This window comes from Merops nubicus, unplaced genomic scaffold (genome assembly GCF_000691845.1).
Source record: "Merops nubicus isolate BGI_N331 unplaced genomic scaffold, ASM69184v1 scaffold12016, whole genome shotgun sequence".
Lineage (NCBI taxonomy): Eukaryota > Metazoa > Chordata > Aves > Coraciiformes > Meropidae > Merops > Merops nubicus.
In genome coordinates, this window is record NW_008614367.1 from 1 (window position 1) to 17,628 (window position 17,628).

The window sequence follows — 17,628 nt, forward strand, 5'->3', positions numbered from 1 at the left end:
ATAATAATAGTAATAATGATAGTAAAACAGACTATGTGCAAATATACACAAAGTGAGTCCTGAACCCAGCTCCCCCCAGATGGCAACACGTCACCATCACCCCCGGCTGGGGAGCAGCCCCCGGGGAGAGGGTCCCAGGCTGGACTTGGTTACAGACATGTCTGGGTACAGGAGCTGGATTCTGGAACTCAGTTCAGGAGCACAGGGCTCAGGAGCACAGGGCTCAGGACCAAAGGCAGGGTGGAGGAAGTCCTCCTCGGATGCAGCCACTGCAGCAGGAGCAGCCAGCAGCCCAGCAGCAGCAGGCAGCAGAGAGAGCCCGGAAGGAAGGGCTTGTCCCTCCTGATCCTTCAGCTTCACTGGCTACGAGGGCCATGTGATGGAACACCCCACTGGTGAATCTTGGGGTCGGTTCTCCTGCCCACTCCTCCCTGCGGGTGCAGGGTGCTCTCTGCCCCACTCCGTGTGGGATCCAAGCTCAGCAGTGGCCTTGTTCTGCATACCAGTCCCTGGCAGTAACTCCAAACATGAAGTCTTATCACTGCTGAAGCCAGACAGTTTATGAAAACACTAACTTTGGACAGAGCAGTTAATTAGAAGAGCTTTAGCTAAAAAGTAAAATCATTAAGCAGAACCAGCTCTATTTACCCCAAACCTGGACAGCTATTTAAACCCTTATTGGTGCTAGTACAGTGCTTCGCTTTGTTTTATTTTGAGAGCCCTGGTGTAGATTTGATTTTTCTGGTATCAGAGGGAATATTACTGTATTTCCAGTAGGCATCACCACGAGAGGATCTTTAAACACAGTGAATTACAGGGAAGGATTCACACAAGAAGAGTAATGTTAAGAAGGGTGTTTGTTATTAATAACTTCAGAATACAGCAGGGCAATATCAGTTTCCTGAAATCCTATGAAAGTCTCATAAAAATCTCAGGTTTTGTCAAGCTATCAGTGTGGTCTTTTGTTAATGTGAGTGTGTATATCTATCTATATGCACATATAATATCACAGTTAACATAGAAGGCTGTAATGGAAGAGGTCAGTTATTGACTTATTAGTAACCAGTTGTATAATTGGTGTAGTTTTATAACGTATTACTTGGGTAAAGGCATAAATATTAACATGCTCTTGCATTAATTTGGTAGTTTAATGTCTTTCCGTGCTGACAGGGTGCAGTATTCTGTACAAGGAGGTGTCAAACTGCAGGTGACAGGAAATTGGAACAGTCTCAAAAATCAAATACTTGAATTGTTAGTTCCATAAAATTTTATTTAAAACAACAAACAAACAAAAACAAACAACCCAGAAAGCTAGTCCTGGAATTTTATTTTGAATTGAATATAAAAGTTGATACTCGCCAGTCCCTAACCAAAATATCTGGACTAAAAAAACTGTTGTCAGCTAGTAAGGTTGAAGAGAACAGCAGAGGTGATTACAGATATCCAAGGGAAAGGTAAGGACCCAATGGGATAGAGGCACAGCATGTGAGATTGAGCTGTGCTGCTCTCAATGTTTTCTGTGTACTCAGGGGTGGAGGTGTGAGCAGAAGGCTGTCCTGTTCTCTGTTGTACGATGCTTACAGCAGGATGTAGGTTCTCATCTCCAGACCTGAGATGCCAGGGAAAACTTGTTGAAAGCAATTAGCAAGTTTGATTGCTAGACTGAGTTCTTCAGAACATTGCTGATGATCCTAATCAGGAGAAAATAAAGGCAACTAACTTCTGAGGTTGTGTTAATCTTTAATCTTAAAGCTCTTGATTGCATCTGTATCTGAAAGTGTGGAGCAGAAATATTTGAACTCCAAATATTGAACATATATCAAATACCTTTACCTGAATTAAGAAACTAAATGGAATTTTTTGTGAGTTTCTTGAGGCAAGTTAAATGCCTCAGGAATAAAAAAGGGCATTTGGTCCCGCAGCAGATCACACCAATTGCAGAGCCTGAGGGTAGAGGTTTGGCAGCATACTTTCTCATTGCTGTTGAAACTGAGAGAGTACAAATTGAGCCAGGGGCTTGACTATTCCTTTAGCTTGCAGTAACTTCAACAAGAACAAGGCAGGGCTCTGCTTCTAAAACCTGCAGGAGTGTATTTCCGTAGTCCAGAAGCATAAAATTAAACTCTTCACTAAGCAGCCGTAGATGAGGGAGAATGCATCAGTCTACCCAGTTGTGCTGGCTGGACAAGAAGATTTCCATGTCAAAAGCTTTGGATGGGATGAATAACTCCCAGGATGGCATGAGCCAACAAATGATGTTGTCTTGGCTTCAGGGCCAACCAGCTGAACAACATACTTTTGACTTTTCCCCTGCTAGGGCTATTAGAAGGGATAGCTTCCTCTTAAAGTATGTCAAGGTGTTTAGGAATTCTGCTGCTGAGTGTGTACTCCATAAAAAGATTAGGTGCCATTAAAAACCATCAGCATGTAAATTGAGTGGCAGGATGCTGTGTCTGCTGCTGCTCAAGTGACATCAGGAAGCTACTTCTATTTGGCTGTCGTAGGTGATAGTGGCAAATGGCTGAATCCCTGTACGAAGGGGTGAAAACATCTCTGCTGTGCCTGACTGCTCCTATTACAACAGGATGCTTTGCTTTGCTGTCTGCAGCTGATTTGCTATGATGTACCAAAGCCTATGAATTTAATAAACTGATGTAGATATTTAATCTTTTCTGGTATGATTATGTTCACTGCAAGGGAAGGAGGGATGTTTTTTTTCACATTGCGTAGGGAAGCGAGTTGACTAAACACCAGAAGGGATGGCTATGGGGCCTGGGATTAAGCCTGTATTGATCTGTGAGCTGAAGACATTCAGTTTGCTTCATCCAGTATTGTTATTCTTAGTGATGAGCATCTTGGAATAAAGTCTTCCAGTAGAAAAATAAAATGAGTTCTTGGTTGCTTAAACTCAGTTCGTATCCTACATTCTTTAAAGGTGAAATTGCACAGGTTTTAGGGTTTAATCCAAACTGGTACAAATTGTGGTTTAAAATATCTGTTCTGTTCAGTTCACAAATATATGTACATATATACAGAAGCATACTGGTAGAAATCAAATTAACCCAAACTGGCCTGAACCCAAACTGGTCTAAACCAAACTGAGTTTTTGTGGAGGTTTCGGTGTTGGCTTAACAGACTGTCAGTCTCAGCCTTGGTGAGTTAGGCTATTGAGTCACCTCAGAGTTTATTCTATGTGTCAATATCTAATGCTTGTGGTTGTATTGTGTTTTTTGATCCATCCTAATCAGTTTGAAAACAGATGAGATGGTCTGGCTGCTTTGGAACCATGTAGACAAACCGGTTGAGAATGAGTTCACAATGTTAGGAACTTCACAGCGCAGTAGAATAGCATTTTTAAAAAAATAATTATTAGTATATAGGTCCCAACAATGTCTTTAGTTAGTATTCTTTCTTTCTTTCAGACCCTATTGTTTATTTCTTTTTTAAAAAGTGGAGTTGTGTATGTGTGGTATTAACTGTTTGTTTGTGGACTGTTTATTCAGGGTCACGGGATGGTTCGATGGGTCTCTGGGAAGTCACAGAGGACGTACTGTCCAAAAGCGATGCCAGGCATAATCTCTCTCAAGTTCCTGTCTATGCCCACATAACACACAGGGCTCTGAAGGATATCCCCAAGGAGGACACCAATCCTGACAACTGCAAAGTCCGAGCGTTGGCTTTCAACAGTAAGAACAAGGTCAGTAAGTTAAACAAGAGAATTGAGAAGTCCTAAAACTGTCAGTTTGTATTAGAAAAAAGAAAAACTTGATTTTTTTTTTTTTTCCTGGTCCTTTTGCATCCTTGTCATGTGAGATGGAAGTTTTCATCTGCTGTGTCTGCTTCTGCCCCAAGGGAAGTCCAGTAGGAAAAGTTTTCAGAAGGAACAGTGTCCTGGGAGTTTGATTTTTAGACCTGCATCCTAAGTGAGGGAGACAGGGGATGTTTACAAGAAGCAGATAAAGCACCAGAGCACCTCTTCCAGTTTGAATCCCACTCCTGAGTGCTCTTGCTGCTCTTCTTCCTGTTTTGTGAAGACCAGCTAGCATTCAGGCAGTTCCTGTTTTGATGGCTGACTCATTACTGGATTGCTCAGCAAGTGGGGTGACTGACTTCAGTGTTATTTTGTTGGAATTTGACAAACAGTGAATATTAACCTCCCTTGTGCTAATCTCTTGTTGTTACTAGTGGGAGTAGCAATTCATCCTCCAGTACTTTTCTTTCCACCCTCAAAGAGCAGAGAAGGTCTGAAGCAAAGGTGGGTGTGCTCTCAGAAGCACTGTGCTCCTGTGGGCTTTATTTCTCACTGTAACTGTTAATTACTGCTTTGTGATGGAGACTTAATAGAGCTTTTTCAGTTAGAGTAGTGCCTGGAAAGAAATCTTTGCTTCAGGGTCAGAATTGGTGTAAGAGCTGCTGAAGAGAATTGTCAATTCCAGCTTGTACTGTCTAATAATTCATTATTTGTCTAGCAAGATCTATACTTTTGAAAGTTACATTTGGTTATTTACTGTCTTACTAATTCTTATTCTACCTGACACCTTTGTACTATATTGTTTTCTGTGAAGATGACTATAAAATGAAAATTTATCTTGATAAGCATGTACAGGATTATGGATGAGTTCAATCCAGAGTATGCAGCCTGCCTGGTTGAGAGTGTGAGTTTTTAAGGACATCTATAATACTGAGAGTAACTCTTTTGTTTTTTTTAAATAGGAGCTGGGAGCTGTGTCCTTAGATGGCTATTTTCATCTTTGGAAAGCGGAGCACACGCTATCAAAGGTGCTTTTCTCTTTGTTGGTGTTAGGTTTCAAACACTGCCTAGCAGTTAGTGCTGCTCGCTACTCTTCATCTCCTTTAGGTGCTTGGAGAAAGAGCAGCAGTGTTTGTAAAACACTTAAAAGCTTTTATGTAAAATGAAATGTCCTAAAAGTTAGAACTTGTGGAGAAAAACTCCGTGCCCCCTTTATTTCGTAAGTGGGAGGTGTTCTTAGTGTGCTGCCAGTTCTGGGTTAGCTGCAGTGAACTGCTGTGTAGAGTATGATGGATACTTGATGAGCAAAGTTCATAAAGGAAGTTACTTCTTCATATATATCTGCAGATGAAACCCAGACGTATCTGTGCTAGTGTATGCAGTAAGCTTTTTCAGCTGAGAGCTGATGTCTTTGTGCACTTGCTGAAGAGGCAAAGTCAGCTTAGAAAAGTGTAAAACAATTTGCTGAAATACCCATTGTTCTTTGCGTAATGCTTGGCTTCAGCCTTTGTAAGTCTCAGTTTGGTTCAGATAAGGCATCGCATCTCCTTCAGGCTTTTTATCTCTGGGTCAGATTGCTGCCAATTTTTTTGTGGTGAGCTTAACTGTTGGCTCCATTTTGTTCTTTTCACTGCAGCTTCCTTGAACATAGCTTACAAAATTGTTCTATTAACATCTTGCTCTTTTATCATAATGGCCTGATTTTTTTTTTTTTTTTTTTTTTCCTTCTGCCTCCAGTTACTTTCCACGAAGTTGCCATACTGCAGGGGGCACGGGTGTTTGGCTTATGGTCAGGAGTGGTCAGTGTATGCAGTAGGATCGCAGGCACACGTCTCCTTTCTGGATCCCAGGCAGCCTTCTCACAACGTGAAATCCGTCTGTTCCAGAGAGCGAGGCAGTGGTAAGAAACTCACCAAAGTGTGCTTCAAACAGTTGGCTTGCAGAAGGAGCTATTAAGACCACAGTAAAATAAGCTTTTCATAAACAAGAAGGGTTTTCATGGGATAGGCCAAATCACTAGTAGTATATGTAGGATTTGCTTTTATGACAGTATTCCTTGAGCAACCAACACACCAAACATGAAAGCAACTCTGAAATCTAATGACAGGCAACATTAGTGCTTTTATGATCAACTAAATGCACCATCCAAATGCGCACGTTTAAAAGTTCAGTGTATTTTACTTATTTTTTAATGTGTCTTACTCTGTTTCACTTCATCTCAAAGCAAAGCCAATCTTCATACCAATGTTAATACTGTCTATTGGATTTTTCTCTGGGAATGTAAAAATATCATGTTGTCTGTTCTGTGCTATCATACTGGGAGTCTGTGTTCTCTGTGAATGCTTGCTTTGTAATTTTAAAGCCATGAGTGAGACTCTTAATTTTGGATGTGCGTTTATTTGCTTTACATTTACCAAAATTCACTCTTTAAGAACACTTGCAGATTTTTGAGTGCCGTTTTACTTTTCTGATGTGGATGCAATACATGCAGCTGAACCTTACACCAGGGCAAAGCCTGAGGGCTTGCAGGGTGCATGGTCCCTTAAGGCTTCCCATAGCCTTTATTTTCAGGCCTGAGAAGGCATTGTGCTGTGATGCCCCCTTTAAACCCTACTAATCCCAGACTAATGAACTGCTCTCCTTACTTAACTCAGCTCTTGACATCTGTCCCTTCACTGGGCAACTCAGCAGAAGAGAAAGCATGTAGGCAAGGATTAGGAAAGTTTTACTTCTGCGGTTACTGGGGTTTGAATAGTGCTGCTGTTGTCCCACATCTGGATTCTTTACACAGTGTGCAAAAACTGGTTGACACATAGAATCAAGACACTTTTTTTTTATTCCAGTTCTGGCCAGAAAAGGGTGCAAGGTGATAGACTGCAAAGCTAGCGCACCCCTTCAGAGGAGCTGTAGGGTTTTATACAGTTTACAACAGAGAGGAAACTGCAGTAAAGTAAATTATTTGATTAGGCATTCCTCACTCTTAGCTTTAATTACAAAAGCAGAAGTTTACCATTCTCTTCCCTTCACCCTTAGTTTGGAGCCAATGTCTAATGGTCCCCCCTCACTCTAGCTGCAGTCACCTACACAGGTCCACCTGGAAGCTTGTGTGGCTGTTAACCCTTTCATATGACAACACTGTCTAGATAAATGTCAGCGCCTGCTTCTTTCAGACACGGGAGGAGTTTCTATAGTATGAGAGGGTGCTTCACCAGCTCCTGTTCCCTCAACATCTTACCAGCAAGAGCCCTTGTCCTGACCTGCTGTCAGTGAGAGCTCTGTGGAAATCCTGACACTGTTTCCCCTCAGTGTCATAGGGAAGAATTATCACTGGAGTGTGGTGCCCACTGGTGGCTGGAAGCTTCTCCCTTGAGTATGTGATTGTCCTGCTGGGCAGGTGCCTTATGTGCAGGTGGTATCTCTGGGGCACTTCCAGCTTGTGTCTGGAGAAAGCCTTTGTTCAGTGCTGGTTTTTGTTCTGCATGGTAGGTAAATCTTTTTCCTTTTTTGGCATGGTGGTGCAGGTACTGAAGTAATATTAATTTCCCAAGATACCAAGAGTTTCAACTTTGTTGATCTCACTGGGACTTGGAGCAGTGCAGCATCTCTAGAAAGCAGGTTCTCTGTTGATTTGCAGACTAAAATCTGGGCTTGCTTTTAACCACTTTGAAGTGTTACCTGAATGTGCTGTCAGATTCAAATGCACCTGCTGATCACCTAAGTCCAATGAACTTCAGATCACTAGTGTTGTATGCAGAAGGGGGTCAGAGAGAACTGGTTGCTTGGTAAGACTGGAATGGGGCCTGGTTTTCACTCAGTGTAACCCTGTGTGCTCTACGTGAGAAGGTACCTAGTGCTTTTCAGTGCATCCTGTCAGTGTTACGTTTCTTAGGAGGTATACTGGGAAGTGCAGGCCCTGGACTCTCGTTTTCCTGATCTGCAAGAGCAAGTGCTTTCTGCTTGACTGGCATTCAGAACAATGTTGCATGCTCTTGACTTTATATCCCGAAGGCAGAAAAGTTAGTGTGGTGGACAGAGCCTGCATAGCATGGACTATGTGTCTGCTCCTTGCATAGGACACGCTACTGCATCTTCATTTCCTTCTGGGACTTGTTGAGCCTCTCTGCCTCTCAGGAATGAGACTTGGCTTTGCTGACCCAAATAATCCAAGTCTACAAGTGGTTTACAGTTCTGGCTATGTTTGAGAGTTGCTGTGATTGGTTCTAGACACAGGCTGTGCTTTTAGTTTGGTGGGTATGATTAATCTGAGGTACTTGAGCCCCCTAGGAGCCAATTTGAAGTGATGTTCTTGAAAGCATGTTCTAAACGTCCTCTGAGTAGTAATGACTGCATCACAGATTCCTTCAGTTAACTTTTCTTTATTAGAGAAAGACCCAGTCATTGTGCGTTTTGTAGCTTTTATTAATAAGTTGTATTGAAAAGTGTATGCCATCTGCTACCACACTCCATCACCTGTTCCTGTTAACTAAGTGTTCACTGGTTTGCTTGTTAAGAGCACTTTTGGAGCAAAGATAAGAGGAGGTCCCATCTTGTGCCTTTCTCCTCTTATCAGGGGGACTTTCTTACTGATTGCAGGGCTTAAAGCTTTCTGCGTTCGTTTGCCAGACCTGTTCTGTGGCAGACAGAACAAAACTGCTCTTGATGCTGAATGGCTTATGACCTTTGCTTCTGTGGCAGAGTTGGGGCCTACTGAGAGTGAAGCTTCTTGCCGTGCACTGTCAGTGTAGCTGGTGGCCTTGGAGGGGAAGGGAAGTGGTATCTGCAATTGAAGCTGCTGTTTCAGTAGCATCCGTGAGATTTGTCTGCTCTGCCTGAGACGTGGGGCCATTTGTGTTGTGGAGTACACTAGGATGTAGCTCCTGTTAAAGAAGATGTTAGACATCAAGAAGCAGCACTGCAGAGCCAAATCTTGCACCTTACTGCATCATGTGTCCCCTCTCTGTTCGACAGGCGTTCGATCCGTGAGCTTCTACGAGCACATCATCACAGTGGGAACGGGGCAAGGTTCCTTGTTGTTCTACGATATCAGAGCCCAGAGGTTCCTGGAAGAGAAGCCCCCACGTGCCTGCTACGGACAGAAGCTGAAATTGCGAGAAACTGATATTTTGAAGTTGACTACTGGGAAAGGCTGGCTGGTGAGTAGCTTGAGGCTGCAGGAAGCTCTACGTGGGAGTGCCACAGGGCTTGAGAATCAGTTCTGTTTATAGTGATGGGAGCTATTGTATGAAATTTGTCCCAGCAAAACAGTGATCATGCAACCAATAACTGTAATCATGAAAAGCAAGCAGTGCTGCAGCGTTGCTTTCTACAAAAGCTTTCTGAAAGGGTGTTGAAGGTGGGTTGCTTGAGTGTAAGGCACACTGACTACTGTCTGTATGCACCGGTTCGTAAACGGACTAGATTTTATATCTTTACGCAGAATCACAGAATGGTGTAGGGGTTAGAAAGTACCTCTAGAGATAATCTAGTCCAATCCTTCTGCTAAAGCGGGTTCACCTAGAGCAGGTGACAGGAACAAGTCCGAGCAGGTGACAGGAACAAGTCCAAGCAGGTTTGGAAAGTCTCCAGAGGAGCAGACTCCTCAGCCTCTATGCATTGTCTGTTCCAGGCCTCCATTACTCTCATGGTAAAGAAATTTGTCCTTAGGTACAGATGGAACTTCCTGTGTTCCAGTCCTTGCCCATTGCCATTTGTCCTGTCGCTGGGCACCACTGAAAAGGGTCTGGGCTCATCCTCTCAACACCCACCCTTCAGACATTTATTAGCATTGATAAAATCCCCTCTGTCATCTTCAGGCTAAACAGCCCCAGGCCTCTCAGTCCCTCCTTGTAAGTGAGGTAATTCAACCCCCTCAGCATCCTCATGGCCCTTTACTGGGTTCTCTCCACTTAGTCACTGTGTGTCTTGAACTAGGGAGCCTGGCACTGGACACACTACTCCAAAGGTGGCCTCACTAGGGCAGAACCTTGGTATATTTTTGAATGTAATCTAACTTCTAGTTTTCAGAACCTCAAACACAAGATACCATGTCTCCCTCTAAAACCATGCTCCTCTAGTGTGATGCTCCAAGAGAGATTTAATTGGATGCAGTTTTAGAAACTGGCTTCCTGAGGTAATGCCATGGCAAGCATTGGAGTTCAAGTTCCTGTATGTTATCAGAAAGCAGTTAATGGCTTCCTCTAATTTCTTCGCATTATCTTTAGTATGTATCACTGTGATGTAACTTCAGAAAGTAATGAAACTTGATGTCTTCCCTGCTCCAATGTTTGGCCCTAAATGTCCTCAGAAAAAGCTTCAGGACAACTCTGGTCTCTTCAAGTTGTTCTGTCTGAAGCTTCAGGGAGTTACTAACAGAAAAGACCCCTTTTTAGGCTCTTGAAGCTACCTTCTGCTTTTGTGAAACAAGGTTTTAGGTTATTTTGGCAACAATAACAGTCTGAACTTTCCTTTAACAGAATCATGATGACACCTGGAGGAATTATTTTTCTGACATAGATTTCTTCCCAAACGCTGTTTACACCCACTGCTACGACTCGTCTGGAACGAAACTCTTTGTGGCAGGAGGCCCCCTTCCATCAGGACTTCACGGGAATTACGCTGGTCTCTGGAGCTAATGATAACTCTTTATAAATGCTGTTCTTTACACAGTTTTACACTTTTATTTTCCTTTTTTTAACAACGGAATTGTGTGATGCCATTGATTTCTGATTTAAATGCAAGCTATCTTTTGGCAGAGTTTTCTGTTGGTCTCCAACAGTTTTGTACATCTTTTTAACCAATTTTTTGCTTTAACTTCCTTGATCCTTTTTATGAAGAGTTTTTGAAATCCCTTTTTATTGTACTTACTCCAAATGACCCTTCCCCCAGATTTAGGCTGTCTTGGCCTTGTGCCCCCTCCCCTACTTTGCTGTGAGGTAGGATTTCTTTCTTCTGGAGTGGTTGCTCTTAGGCTTTCTGTGAAAGTCTAGGGGCTGCATGTGTGCAGGTACTTTGTCAGTTACATTACCTGGAGTGAGGACTACTTCTAAGTAAAAAATATTAATAATTGAAAATATTTATAAGAGATAAGCTACTGCTTTTATCTTCAGAGCCTGGCTCTGGCCTGGGTTGACTTTATTTTTTAAAAGTACAAGTCTAATGGCACTGTTTATACATAGAGGATTACAGTAATTTCAAGCTACACTCACTGGAGCCCAGGGGTGGATTCTCCATGGGTATTGCCCATCAAGCCCAAACTGCAGAAGTTCTTAAAAGTGAATTTGTATTTCAGTTGTGGTTTTCAGCAATGGCAGGAGCAAAATTCTGTTCCTGCTCTGCCTGCCCTAGGTATCAGCTCGCCCAGGTAAAGTCTGCACAGGCTGGTCGGCAGTGTGCTTATTTGGGAGGGATATTACAATGACAGCCTGCAGAGTTGCTGGGAGGAAATGAGGAAAGGGTCATGAATGTTCTTGTCATTAAAAAATGAACTAAATGTATCACTCTTCCAGATGAGCCACAGTCCTTTGAGTATGCTGTTGCCACAGCCCTTGGGTTCATCATAAACTGCCTAAAATACAGGACCCCTTTTGCCCCAGGTTGTGGAAACTTTTCCCATTTGAGCTTTTCTTATTGGCTATCTCCTTTAATAAGTTTAATAATGGAATAAAGTTGGGGTTTTTTTGCAAAGGTTAAAGAGTGCATCTTGAACTTAACGTAGGCTAGAAGCTTTCCATGTGGCAAGTTAACTTGCTGTTAGCTCACATTGCACTAGCATCTGCTGTCATCCTGCTTGCTCTAGGAGAGGCTCAGTCTTTCCCCAGATCCGCTGCTGCCTTCTGCGTTCAGACACCCTTGAACTTCATGTGGGGCTGAGTGGGGAGAATAGGTCCAATGCCCTTCAGGTCCACCTGTGAAACGTGTGCATTGCACGGTGGTGGTCTTACCCAATACTCAGCTAAAATGCAGGACTCCATGGTGCTCCTCCTAGTCTCATAACTCTCAGCTTGTTACTGGTACCTCTTTCCCCTGCCACTGTCACCAGTGGAGCAAAGTGTGCCTGCACCACGCTGTTCTGGTGCCAGATGGACAGCTGGCTGAAGCTGGGAAGTCAAGGCTGGGACATGCTTTGTTTGCCTGTCTGTGCTGGAGATCACAGCCCCACTGCAGAGCAGCTGTAGTCCCTCTTGTCTTTTTGCTCAGTTATCTTCATTAATGCCGAGCAGTGAGCCTCAGACTTAATTTCCAGTTGGTAGTGGAGACTTGGATGGAAATTTTGCAAGGAATGCAGTTCCTTCCCATCTGGTGGAAATCCGGGCAAGAGGAGAGCTCTCCCAGAGGTGCACCTGTCCCAGAACTGTAATTTATTTGCTCTGAGCTCTGTCATGGGTGCTTACAAACAGATCTTGTGGCATTTTGTAATTCTACTTCCTGTGTGGGTTGGTTGCTTAAAATGATTTAGTTCAGGGTGCTGCGTATGGCTGTTCAGGCTTTTCTCTGAAAGAGGCAAATTTTGTACTGTGGGGGTAACAAAGGAGCTCTCAAATTTTAGTTTTTCATTCTTTTCTAAAGGTGTTGTAATAGTGCCTGTGTCGTTCTGTGATGGCAACATACTGCTTTAGTTATTTTGGGGGATTGAAAAGTGGAGGTACACAAAGAAAAACAAGTCTTGGTGAAGTATGGCAGGGGAAGTATTTTTTGGGTTTCTCCTGCCCCTGTGTAAGATATTCTAGGATTACCCCTGCCACTGTGTAAGATCCCTCTGTCACAGGGAATATGCTCTGCTTATTTTTTTTTTTTTTCTTTAATATGGGCTTGGTTTGAGGTGGTGCCTTTTTTTTTTTTTTTTTCCCTAAAGAAACCAGACACTGAGTGTCCTTGAGTGTTCTCCAGTTCTGCTGAAATGACAGTTTCTAGTTAGATGTTTAGTGTCACCAGTGCCAAAGAAAAATTCCTGGTCTGGAAATCCTAGTCCTGATGTTGATCTATGAACTGAATCATATTCCTGGTCTGAGTGAGGGAGCAAAGTGTTATTTGTTATGGACTGAGTTTAGACACCAGACATAGAGGCTGATCTTTCTGGAGAGTCACTAGAGTCTCTGTGTTACTGAAAGAGGCACCCCTGGGAAGTGTCCCCCTCTGCTGAATCTCATCTTCCCAGGTTCCTCAGCGTGTGGTCCTAAGGCCTGGTAGTGCGAGTGACCCTTTCCTTCTGTTTTTTTTTTCCTACATAGGAGAAATTCTCAGAAGAATCTGGCAAATGATGTAAAGTTTCTTAAGTTTCACATCCTTTTGTATGTTCTGCTTTCAGAGTGCTTTCTTGCAATGATAACATCTCATGGGGAGGGAGCCATCCTTGTTGCTTTGTGAAAATCCCCCCCAAAAAACTGGAAACAAACTAGGTAGTGCTGCAAACGTGCAAACAAGTTGGGTCAGAGAGAACTTTAATTTCTAACCTGTTTCAGTGGTTTTAAATGCTTGCAGTGATACAGATGTTAAGTTTCTGAATATTGAGGTTGGTCTCACGTTACTTTTGGTCCAGTCAGTGTTAAAAATTGAGACAGGGAAAGATGATGCTATGCCAGCTGTCCAAATGTAAGTGATAGGAGGAGGAGGCAAAAATTACAGGTTTTCTTGGGTTTGTTGCCCTGTTGGATTAGATATTGGAACTGAAATCCAGGATCATGGTAAGAAATGCAGGGGCTTCTCACTGAAGTGCAGGAGTGGCTGTACAGCAGGGGAATTTCCAGGCTCTGCACGGAGGTGAGTTCGGTGCACCCTGTTGTTCAGATAGTAGATAGACCTTTCCTATGGGTGGAATTCAGTCTGACAACACTTCAGCAGCTTCTTGAACATCTCATTCTGCTCTGCTGAAACCCAGAGGCATGCACATTCTCAGACTGTGTCTTCCAATTTTTCTTAATCGCTTCCCTTGTTTGCTCTGCCCTGCCTTCCAGAATGATCTGTTTAGGTTGCCACCTCCACCCCAAATCCTCAGTCTTCACTGTAGCAATACTATACTTACAGAGGTGACCTCTGAGCAGCAGTGGGCTTGCTGGTGTTTCGTCAAGCCATGGCTGAGATGTTGAATTTGCTTTATTTTCAACTGCGTTGACCTTGTAGGCTGGCTCAGACTGTAGAACTGGGCATTGACCTTGCACATTTTACACAGTAACAGTCTGTTCCTGGTGGGGGAATAGACACTGGTTTGCCTCAAGTTAGGCACTTGAAGGAGAGAAAAGAGCTTTAGTAATAACAGACTCTCCTGGTTAGAAGGCAGAATTGTGTCCCACCTCCCTTATCCCTTAGTTCTCCCAGGTAGAGAGGTAAACGAAGTCAGGGTAATGAAAGCTCTGCACCGACTGAAAAGATAACAAAATGAAATATATTATTTAACAGGGAACAGAAAGGAAGAAGGGTAGGGGCTTAACAGGGTAAAGGGATTATAGTAACAACAAAGCAAGGAAGATTAAACTTCCAAAAATACAAAACCCAAGTGCTGTGCTGAGGCTCCCCAGTGCTGGATCTCGCTGGATTGAGGTGGATTGAAGCTGGATGCACAATCCTTGGATGTGGATAGAGGCAGGGAATGAGTCTGTAGATCAGGCCCAGGTCCCAAGATGGCCACGGCCACGTGCAGCACAGGGAACCACAAAGCAGCAGCAGAGCAGTGTGTGCCCGGCCAGGACCCCAGCAGAGAGGAGAAGAGAAAGAGAAGAGGGGAAAGGCGTGTCTTCTCTCCCCATTTATAGACCCCAGCAGGAAGTCCTGAAGACAGGAAGAGGGGAGTGGGAATAGAACAGGTCTACGCCCCTTTCCCCTTTCATTCAGGCTTGCTCCTGGTTTTAGATTTCAGATCTTCACCCACCAGGAGCAGCAGGTTTCAAACCATTACACAGACATTCAGACTTTTCTTGCTGCTGTTGACTTTCAGTCATGGGGGATCTCTTGTGCTACTGGTGCATGCAGGAAGCAGTTAATTTTAACACTTGGTTCTTTTCAAGTGGACTACCATGTTAGTTTGGATATCTTTGGGTATTGCATTTTCAGTATTCATAATCACAGGGAATTAAAATAGTGACTTAATTAAGGGTTTGGTAATACCAAGGTTGCAAGTACTGGATGGCAATCCCTCAGTAGCAATTGGGTGTTCTGTGATGGACACTCCTAAGGAAATAGAAGCTACTTCAGTGTTGGCGTGAGCCTAGCAATGAGGGCAGTCAGTGCTCACCCTCTTCGTCAAACACCTTATTCCTGGTAATTCCTGCAGCTTTCTCCCTTGTACAGTCAAGTCTGCCACAAAGAACTGCTAGTGCTCTCCTCAGGTGCTTTCTGGGTTGCAGTAAAGAAGTGAGCGCATTTGTTTGGTTCACTCAACAGTGCTGCTGGTGTTAGTCCAAGGTCAGTGAATTACCAAAGAATATTTAATAGGTGTTTGTGCCTAGTCTCAGTTGTTCATTTTCCACATAGATTTCATTTTTAAGATTCCTTGCAAGAGTGCTCCACGTCTTACTGGACTTAGACTGTCCACAAAGGTTCCTTTCACATTGTGCGTGACTTGTGACTGACTCCGTAACGAGGAGGATGCTTGAACTTCATTATGGGGATATATTTGCTGCCTTCAAGGCTTGGGCAGCTTTTTGCGTCTTAAGGATTAAGATACGTATGTATCAGTTATTATTCTTCAGAATTTCATACTTTTCACCTGTGCACTTGCTTTGTATATAGCTTGCAGCTGTGGAGTAAAGAGATTAAAGTTATGATCCAGCTATGTCCAGTGGTGGTTTGGTGTCTTAATTTCTTCCCCTCAGCTGAGAGGCACCTACTGACTCTGTGAACTAATGTCCCTCACCTTGTGCAGATGCAAATAAAGCAGGATTGCCTAGACCCTTCATGGAGGTCAGCTGGTTGGTTTGTGAGAAAGCAAGAACAGATGGGCTGTCAGTTGCTGCATCTCAGCAAAGCAGCAGCATCTTTCAGCAGCCAGGTGTGAGCTCTGAGATCCATTTGTGGTGGTCTGATAAACTTGCTTTCCTTAAACCCACCTTTCCAAGGTGTCTGAGAGGTTCTCAAATAGCTTCTCTCATAATTGCCGGTATGACCAAATCACCAAACAGAGCTTTGTGTGATACAGGCAGAGCTGATCTCTGGCCAGCCAATGCCAGACCTTGAACTCCTGTCCAAGCCCAGCACGTACTCCAGCGTAAAGCCAAGTGATCGTCTGTGTGCACACCACACGTGTCTGCACAGCCAGAGCCCATGGTGTGACCGCAACTGAAAACGCATTTCTGAGAGCTGCAGTGCTCGGTAAGTTTCCAGGCAACAAACTGGGCAGGTGTGTGGTGCTGCTTGAAGGTAAGGTTTTATAGAGGGATCTGGCCAAGCTGGGTTGATGGGCAGAGGTCAATTGTATGAGGTTCAACAAGGCCAAGTGCCAGGTCCTGCACTTCAGTCACAACAACCCCAGGCCACGCTCCAGCTTGGGGAGGAGTGGCTGGAAACCTGTGTTGAAGAAAAGGGCCCGGGGGTGTTGGTTGACAGCCGGCTGAACGTGAGCCAGCACATGCCCAGGTGACCCAGAAAGCCAACAGCATCCTGGCTTGTATCAGAAACAGTGTGGCCAGCAGGACTAGCGACATGATCATGTCTCTGTACTTGGCACTGGTGAGGCTGCACCTCGAGTACTGGGTTCAGTTTTGGGCCACTCACTCCGAGTCGAACACTGAGGTGCTGGGACATGTCCAGAGAAGGGCAACAAAGCTGGTGAAGGGTCTAGACGGGGGAGTAGCTGAGGCAACTGGGATGGTTTAGCCTGGAGAAAAGGAGGCTCAAAGGAGACCTTGCTCTCTACAGCTCCCTGAAAGGAGGTTGGAGTGAGGTGGGGTTTGGTCTCTTCTGCCCTGTAACAAATGATGGGACAAGAGGAAATGGCCTCAGGTTGCACCAAGGGAGGTTTAGGTTGGGTATTAGGAGAAATTTCTTCACTGACAAGGTTGTCAAGCCCTGGGACACGCTGGCCAGTGAAGTAGTGGCGTCCCCATCCCTAGAGGGATTTAAAAGACATGTAGATGTCTTTTATGTCCCTCAGTATGGTGTTGAGGGACACAGTTTAGTGGGGACCTGGCAGTGCTGGGTTAATGGTTGGACTTGACAATCTTTAAAGATCTTTTCCAACCAAGCAATTCCATGATTCCTGAACGGTTTTGAAGCACAGACACCACAAATTTGCCCATGTTGCAGACAAGGGAGTGGAAAGGAGAACACAGCCAAATCTTGTCAGAAGGTATCTCCTGCATATGCTCTCCCATGCCTCTGCGAGCAGGCACTTTGTGTGGTGAGGATGGGTAAGGTGGCACAAGAGAAAAGGTGAAAGCCAACAGTGCTCTCAGGACTCCTATGGAATTTAAAAACATAGGTGGGATATTTGTTCATTGTTCAGGAGGTACTTGTGAAAGGGCTTAATAAGAAACATTTTCAGAGCGACCAAGGATGTATCTCATTCTTCTTTCTCCATCTTAGTTTTCAGGGACTTAAATTCAAGGATTTAGTTAACCTGGTTGTGATGCTGGGTATCTTTATCAAAACCATGTGGTACTTGGCTAATTAAAAGAATGGCCTTGACAGTAAAGAATCTTTCCAGTTAAAAATTGAGTGCCGTTTTCTAGTGTCCTGCTGGGTGTGATGTGCAGCCAGATCTGTAACAGGATGCCAGGGTTGCCAGAGCTGGGAAAATGTGGGCTGCCTGACAACTTCTGTACCCAAAAAAAACCCACCAAGTAAACCCTGAAACTGAGAGGGTGTGTAAAGATGCTTGCAACACAGTGCAATGTCTCTGTAGTCCTAGATGTTGATTCTTTGACCTCAGAACAAAAATCTAGGAGTCA

General features: G+C 44.0%; 1 protein-coding gene across 1 annotated transcript; it reads left to right on the top strand.

Annotated features, from left to right (window-relative positions):
- Positions 1–3,503: 3,503 nt before the first annotated feature.
- Positions 3,504–10,792, top strand: DCAF12 (DDB1 and CUL4 associated factor 12; the record flags this gene model as incomplete). The annotated part of the gene is made up of 5 exons (XM_008942204.1): positions 3,504–3,697; positions 4,714–4,779; positions 5,489–5,651; positions 8,720–8,904; positions 10,225–10,792. Coding segments are annotated over 5 exons (767 nt in total), but the record flags the coding sequence as incomplete, so codon positions are not given.
- Positions 10,793–17,628: the final 6,836 nt, after the last annotated feature.